Consider the following 8,077-nt stretch of genomic DNA (forward strand, 5'->3'; position numbering starts at 1 on the left):
AGGGCATATTTCAAACCCAATTTGTAAATAAATTAGTGACCAAAAATTGCAATAGTGGATGTTAAAGTAATGGGTTGACCCTTGGCTACAAGTGTGTGCAATTTTTTTTTGGATCGGGTCACCCCTTTGGACGCAATACCCCGAAATAGGTGGGCCACTTACTAAACCGTACNTATTTATTCTAAATTAAACTCGTACAATATTTTCTATTTATCAAAAACAAGTTATAAAAGTCACATATATAAATGTAAGGATACCCAAGGAACTCGCGATCGTCTCGGATGATTTCCAGCAGCAAAAGAGAAAGAAAGCAAAAAAGGAGCAACGCTAAACGAATAAGCAGAGTTGCATTTTTGTCTTGCTGGATTTGGTGTTGCCACACTGCATTTAAGTATACGTTCTGCGTTGTCGACTAATCTCAGCTTTAAACTATGGAGTAAAAAGTATCGGAATCGAATGGCAAAAGTATCGATATGGTAACTTATCATATCGATATACGTTTTCCTAGCCACATCAGTTTATAAAATTCAGACAATGTTGGCCGGCTTTTCATTTGCTATTGGTATTTTAATTTTGGTAATAAAATATATCTAAGAAAAATAGACTATACAAAACTTTCTATAATATGAGCGTAAAGCAGAGTTACGCAGTTAAAAATGTTTGAGAAAATTGTCAGCCGATCACTGGTTTTGTTAGTGGCGATTTCAAACCTTTTTTGTGATAATATAGCGACAGATTTAGCTGGTTCACCTCAAAGCTATTCTGTTACTACGCTTATCAATGCAAAGTGGGTACAGACACCCTTATATTTAGAAATAGCCGAGTATTTAGCGGATGAAAATCCCGCATTGTTCTGGGATTATGTTAATGCGGTACAAAAAGAACAAAAGTCGCTTAAGGAATATGGTAGGTTATGGAATTAACTTTGAACAACGCAATGTATTTATGTGTGAATCTTTTTAGCTTCAGAGTCAAATCAATATTTAGCAGCGATTAATCTTGTCCGGAATCGGCTAAGTGTACTTCAAGTACCCCTGCTTAAATTAGTGATATCTTTACATAGTCTAACGCCGCGGATTCAAACACATTTACAAATATCCAACGAAATATACAGTAGATCAAATTGCGATTCAGACACTTTTGTACAGATTGGAGATGAAGTAGTGTGTAACATTGATGAACTAAAGGAAAAACTCTACTCAAATAATTCTTTGGAGAGCATTGTAACGTACAGTTTCGATCATATTTACCCAGGCCTAGAAAATCAATCACGAACTATTATTCTATATGGTGATTTTGCATCTCGTTTATTCTCGTCATATCACAAAATTCTGTCGGAAGAAGCGGTTGCTGGAAATATTCGCTACATTGTCAGACATTTCATCTTAGTTAATCTAAATGACCGGCACGTACGTTTATCTGGTTATGGTGTAGAGCTTCATCTTAAATCAACTGAATATAAAAGTCAAGATGATGCGCCCAAGGCAACAGACGACAATGTAAAAAATAACACAGTAGATGACGTTGCAATTGAAGGTTTTGACTTCAAAATACTAAAGCATCGTTTTCCTAGTTTGTCTCATCCTTTAGATCAACTGCGTTATAACTTGTTAAAAGTTAATGAAGAAATCTCGCAATTAAAGGCTTGGGAATTTCAAGATCTTGGCTTGCAGGCTGCCGCTGCCATATCTGAGGTGCAAGGAGATGAAGCTCTTCAAATTCTACAATTCGTAGCTCATAATTTTCCTATGCAAGCACGCGCCCTTCTTAATCATAAAGTATCTGATGCACTACGTGCCGAAATCAAACATAATATTGATGTTTTTGGACGCAGTCTAAATATTATGCCCCCGGATGGTGCACTATTTGTTAATGGTTTATTCTTTGACGCTGATACTATGGATCTCGGTACTTTAGTAGAAACGGTGCGCAGTGAAATCCAGGTTCTCGAGACTTTGCACAGGAATAATATACGGGGTTCTCTAGCGACATCGCTCTTCGCCTTGGATCTTTCTGGCGCTTCAAACAAAGAGTTTGCAATGGATATTAGAGACACGGCAGTAATGTGGGTAAATGATATTGAGACGGACTCACAATACCGCAGATGGCCATCAAGCGTTATGGATTTGTTAAGGCCTGCTTTCCCAGGAATGCTACGAAATATTCGTAAAAATATTTTCAATTTAGTTCTAGTAGTGGACCCTTTGGATCCATCAAGCCGTAATATTATTAAATTAGCAGAGAGTTTTATTATCCACCAAGCGCCTGTCAGGCTGGGTCTTGTCTTCGACATACGGAGGGCTCAAAAGGACACGGCTAAAGACTATCAATCAATTATTTGTGCTTATAACTATGTTACACAAAATAAGGATGGCAGATCAGCTCTTAGTTTTTTAACTGATGTATTCGCGACTGTCGATACCACGGAACGTGTACGCCATCAACATATCCGAAGTCAACTAAAAAAATTGTTTAGTAATTTTTATGGCAGTAACATTGATGATATTCTAGGAGAAGACTCCGATTATGAGTATGGTCAACAATTGTCCGAGGAGTTCATTGATCGTTTAGGTTTTGTTGATTCCCCTCAAGCATTACTTAATGGTGTACCTATGCAACAAAATTTATTGTCCTCTGATAGTGAATTCGAAGAAGCGATATTTTCAGAAATTATTCAACAGACTAGCATTTTTCAGAAAGCGGTATATAAAGGAGATTTAACAGACTCTGATTCAGTCATTGATTACTTAATGAATCAGGATCATGTAATGCCACGCTTAAACCAACGCATTCTTAGTATTGAAGCCTCTAAATTTCTCGATTTTACTGGAAATGAAAGCAAAGATTTAACGAACGTGCGGGGTCTGGGCCAACTCTCAAATCGAGATATGACTGCGACCCTTTTGACTAATTTAAAATATTTTATCGGTAAACATTCAACCGAAAATATTGGTACCGCTAAACTACACTTCTTAACTATTTGGGTCATTGCTGATATTGAACAAACCGAGGGTCGGGAGTTATTAACGAATGCTCTGAGATTCGTTAAATCTGGAAGTAGTGTACGCGTAGGATTTATCCCAAATTCAGAAGGCTCGAATCTTTCAGATAAACACAATTTGAATCGTCTTGTTTGGGCTGCTGCACAAACTCTACCGCCTCTGGAAAGCACAGACTTGGTTTTGAAATTGCTCAAGGACCCTACATCAGCTCATGATATTCCAGATGCAGTCAACGATGTTCTATCTTCAACTGAACTACATATGAAGATGTTGAGGGTATATGTACAACGTGTCTTTGGATTACATAAGTCTGGTCGCTTAGTGGTTGGAAATGGAAAAATATTCGGCCCGTTGTCTCCAAAGGAGCAGTTTAATATCGACGACTTTGGTCTGATTGAGAGACTAAATACATTCCAGTACGGCGACAAAATCCGAAAAGTAATACAGCAAAACGGCAATATTGACGGGAGCGGCGATGAACTCCCGATAACTAGTGATACATTACTTAAACTTTACGCAAGCCTGGTGCCCAGGCAATCCAAGACTCGCTTTAAGATACCAGAGGATATTAAGAAAGACAATTCCGTAGTCACATTAGCCCCCAAACAATCATGGTTGCCGCATTTTGATATTTCGGCAGTAATTGATCCAGCTTCTCGAAGTGCCCAGAAGTTGGCACCCATTCTTATTCTATTGAGAAATATTCTCAACTGTGATATGCATATATACTTAACCCCAGTCGGCCAACATAGTGATATGCCGGTAAAGAATTTTTATCGATATGTATTAGAACCAGAGGTACTATTTCAACCTAATGGTAAGTTAGCTGAGGGCCCATTCGCGAAATTCACTGGCTTACCTGTCAATTCGTTGCTTACCCAAAATTTACAGGTGCCTGAAAATTGGCTAGTAGAAGCTGTTCGTTCCGTATATGACTTAGATAACATTAAATTGAGTGAAATCGGTGGACCTGTCCATAGCGAATATGAATTAGAGTACTTATTATTAGAGGGTCATTGCTTCGATTCAGGCTCCGGTGCTCCTCCGCGTGGACTCCAAGTCACACTGGGAACGCAAAAGACACCTGCCATTGTTGACACCATAGTTATGGCAAATCTTGGCTATTTTCAACTCAAAGCAAATCCTGGTGTTTGGGGCCTGCGCCTTCGACAAGGAAAGTCTACGGACATTTACGATATTACCCATGCTGACGGAACAAATACCATTCATCAAAATCACCTAACAAAAGTCGTAATTAGTTCTTTGAGGTCACATGTGATAAAAATGCGAGTGACGAAGAAACCCGGAAAACAAAATGCCGATTTACTAGGTGATGACGAACACGAGACGAATTCTGGAATATGGAGCTCCATTGCTAATTCATTTGGTGCTGGCACTACCGCCTCAGCATCTGGTGAAAATAACTCGGGCGACTCGGATATAATAAACATTTTTTCTGTAGCTTCTGGTCATTTATATGAACGACTTATGCGAATTATGATGATATCAGTTTTAAAGCACACAAATTCGCCAGTAAAATTTTGGTTTCTAAAAAATTACCTATCACCTCAGTTTACAGATTTTCTTCCACATATGGCGAGGGAATATGGTTTTCAATATGAGCTGGTGCAGTATAAATGGCCGCGCTGGTTGCATCAACAAACAGAAAAGCAGCGTACGATTTGGGGTTATAAAATTCTGTTTCTGGATGTTCTTTTCCCACTAAACGTTCGCAAAATCATTTTTGTAGATGCAGATGCCATTGTGCGCACTGATATCAAAGAACTGTACGACATGGATTTGGCAGGTGCCCCATATGCCTACACGCCTTTTTGTGATTCTCGAAAAGAAATGGAAGGATTCCGTTTTTGGAAACAGGGTTATTGGCGGAGCCATCTTATGGGCCGCCGATATCACATATCCGCTTTGTATGTTGTTGACCTTAAACGGTTTCGTAAAATTGCTGCCGGTGACCGGTTACGAGGTCAATATCAAGCGTTGAGTCAGGATCCAAATAGCTTATCAAACTTAGACCAGGATTTACCGAACAACATGATTCATCAGGTAGCCATTAAGTCACTACCGGAGGAATGGCTGTGGTGCCAAACGTGGTGCAGCGATAGTTCCTTTAAAAGAGCTAAAGTTATCGATTTATGCAATAATCCTTTGACAAAAGAGGCGAAACTTACAGCTGCGCAGCGTATAGTACCAGAATGGAAGAACTACGACCAAGAAATTAAAAGATTAATGACACAAATAGAGGATCATGAAAATAGTGACCACTACGCGCAAGACAACGCGAATATACTTCCTAAAACTTCAAGAAACGAGGAGAGCATTCAACATGAAGAATTGTAGTTTAATTTCCGCTCCGTCTTGCTATATAAATAGGTATATCCTTTTACCTCGATTAATGTAAACTAAAAAAGGTGAAAATTTTGTTTTAAATAAAAGTGATTAAGTTTAAACCCACAACTAAGTTTTAATGACAGTTTATACAAAAATTGCATTTTTTATACATAAGTATGTATGTACATTGTCTTACTTAATATCAAAAAACATCAGCTAACTAAAATTTAGAAACTATTTATAGTCACAATTTAACTGAAGTATTTTTGAAGAGTTCCTTGCTCGTACATTTTTTTAACATCTGTGCCGCCTCCAATGAATTTTCCGTTTATGAAACATCTCGGCACCTTAAAGAAATAAAAAAAATTATATTTTAATCGGATAACTATATTATCTTTCTTATATCTATATTACTATTTTGAAAAGCGACGCTTATTCCTGTAGACTAGAGTTGGGCTTTCTAAGGACGAGGCCACGCAATGAGCGGCAAACCGGCGAGCGGCTGATAGGAAATCTACATGAGGCGATTTTGCGTTCAACTCACGCAGGGTTGCACGAAAAAAGAGTTGAATGGCTAACGGTCTGATTATGCATACTTCGCACAACTTTGCACAACCATTTGTACCAGTGCAATAGAAATGTAACTTAAGCGTTCCCACGACAGTCGGGTCTACGTAACCGGAAGGACCCAGATTTATATCTGGCCAAGGACTGTCGCCCCAGCAACACTCGCCAATAAGTCTGGGGAATTTGTATGCTTCTACAACAACAACAAATGTAACTCAAGAAAATGTGAAGCAAAATCTAAACTCAACAGATCGGTAAGTTTTTAAAAGTTCTGCTAATTTCTGGATAATGGAATACAGGCCCTTATTATGAGCTGCATTCGATTTTCGATCTTCGCTGGCTATCGAAGATCGAAGATAGAAAGTGAAATTCGTATTATGAGCTATGCAAGCGTTCGAAATTTTCGTTGAGTGACGAATTTTCTGTCGAACAGAATTTTGCTTTCGATGGTGTAGCGAACTGTTAGAAAATTGTGAAAAATTTATGATTTTGTATATGTTTTCTTACATTTTATTTCATTTTAATTAGAACAAATTTACATAAATATGTATAAGCACACTATTTAGGTTGCTCGATTTGTAAACAAAGGCCCCTATTATGATTTGCATTCGATTTTCGACTGTGGTCGAAAGTGCTGAGCGAACGAATTTGCATTTGGTATTATGGCACTCATTCGATGAAGAATAGCGCTATTGTGAATTTCGCTCGTTTAGGTTGTTCACAATAGTATATTTTTCACCGCTGAGAAGCTTTGTTTACAAATCGAGCAAACTAAATAGTGTGCTTATACATATTTATGTAAATTTGTTCTAATTAAAATGAAGTAAAAAAGAAAGCAAGTTTATAAAAACGTGGTAAAATGAGTACAACGAGTTCTGGTTCAACGATTCGTCAGAGGATGAGAGCTTAGTAAACTGGCCAGGAGTAGCAAATGTTTAAGAGAGTTTAAGTTTATTAGTCTTTCGAATATATTTTGATATAAAATATATTTAAGAAATTTGTCTACAGATTCATTAAAAAGTTCCGACCATCTAAAGAGGCGTTTGTGAGCCAAATCTATTTAAAATATTTTAAAACTATCAACAGCGCTACGATTTTGTTCTCAGAGATCGTGCCAACAGAGTATTGGGATTTTCTTTCACAAGTAAAACCAGCCTTTCGAGCTTGTGTTTAGTATTCACGATGTTAGAACTGCATGAAATTAATAAAAATTGTTTAAAATTAGTGTCTAGCCGCCAAAATGTAAGAAAACATATACAAAATCATAAATTTTTCACAATTTTCTAACACTTCGCTACACCATCGAAAGCAAAATTCTGTTCGACAGAAAATTCGATACTCAACGAAAATTTCGACACGCTTGCATAGCTCATAATACGAATTCCACTTTCGATCTTCGATCTTCGATAGCCAGCGAAGATCGAAAATCGAATGCAGCTCATAATAAGGGCCAAAGCTTCTCAGCGGTGAAAAATATACTATTGTGAACCTAAACGAGCGAAATTCACAATAGCGCAATTCTTCATCGAATGAGCGCCATAATACCAAATGAAAATTCGTTCGCTCAGCACTTTCGACCACAGTCGAAAATCGAATGCAACTCATAATAGGGGCCACATACAAAGTACATACGTAATTACAGTTTCAAGTTTATGCGAAGTATGCACAAGAACGATAGAATACAAGATTGCGCATTCCCGCAGAATGACATTTGTGGCAACGGATAAACAAAGAATATGGCGAAGAACAATGAGTTGACAGTTGTGAATTTGCAGTGAGAAAACGTGTTTTCTTCTCGATTCACCAATTTTTCAAGCCATCTTTTAATAAAGCAAATTAAGCACAACGTTAACAAAAAATATACAACCACTCTTGAAATGTGTTCAAAAGAATAGGTCTTATTAATTAACTATTTAGAATTTTTGTGTTTGTATTGCAGGTGCCGAAAAAGTGATAATATCTTGTCGCAGCGCATGTTTTCCTGCAGAAAGTGGTCGATGCTTGCTTACCTCCGATTTCAATTTGTAATTTGCGGTATTTCAACGTTTTCAATTTAACATGTCGTGTTTGAAAGTGGTCCGTAAAGTGCTTCATGCATATTACGCTGGTGTCTAAATTGTATGGCTTCTCCTGCCGGCAGAACTCTACCCCCTTTCTGG

General features: G+C 37.7%; 2 protein-coding genes across 3 annotated transcripts in view; one reads left to right on the top strand and one right to left on the bottom strand.

Annotated features, from left to right (window-relative positions):
- The first annotated feature begins 482 nt into the window (after positions 1-482).
- On the top strand, positions 483-5,474 carry Uggt (UDP-glucose-glycoprotein glucosyltransferase). Its single transcript, XM_017629969.1, has 2 exons — positions 483-906; positions 964-5,474. The coding sequence occupies exons 1-2, from the start codon at positions 657-659 to the stop codon at positions 5,358-5,360; spliced, it is 4,647 nt and encodes a 1,548-aa protein (XP_017485458.1). The 5' UTR covers positions 483-656; the 3' UTR covers positions 5,361-5,474.
- Positions 5,465-8,077, bottom strand: part of Grx1t (Glutaredoxin 1, testis-specific) — a 23,493-nt gene continuing 20,880 nt past the window's right edge. Inside the window, exon 3 of one of the 2 annotated variants that reach the window (XM_017629970.1) lies at positions 5,465-5,698. In XM_017629970.1, the coding sequence (XP_017485459.1) occupies positions 5,603-5,698 (96 nt within the window). In that variant the 3' untranslated portion in view covers positions 5,465-5,602. The remainder of the gene's footprint in view (positions 5,699-8,077) is intronic. The other variant, XM_017629971.1, reaches the window with a different exon arrangement.

This window comes from Rhagoletis zephyria, unplaced genomic scaffold (assembly GCF_001687245.7).
Source record: "Rhagoletis zephyria isolate East Lansing unplaced genomic scaffold, Rhagoletis_zephyria_1.1 Rzeph_scaffold_07251, whole genome shotgun sequence".
In the NCBI taxonomy this organism is placed as follows: domain Eukaryota; kingdom Metazoa; phylum Arthropoda; class Insecta; order Diptera; family Tephritidae; genus Rhagoletis; species Rhagoletis zephyria.

Excerpts from the sequence above, each read along its gene's own strand:
- Uggt (XM_017629969.1), top strand. The coding sequence starts at position 657 with ATGTTTGAGAAAATTGTCAGCCGATCACTGGTTTTGTTAGTGGCGATT. Across the intron at positions 907-963 it reads AAAGTCGCTTAAGGAATATG|CTTCAGAGTCAAATCAATAT; the intron begins GTAGGTTATGGA and ends GAATCTTTTTAG.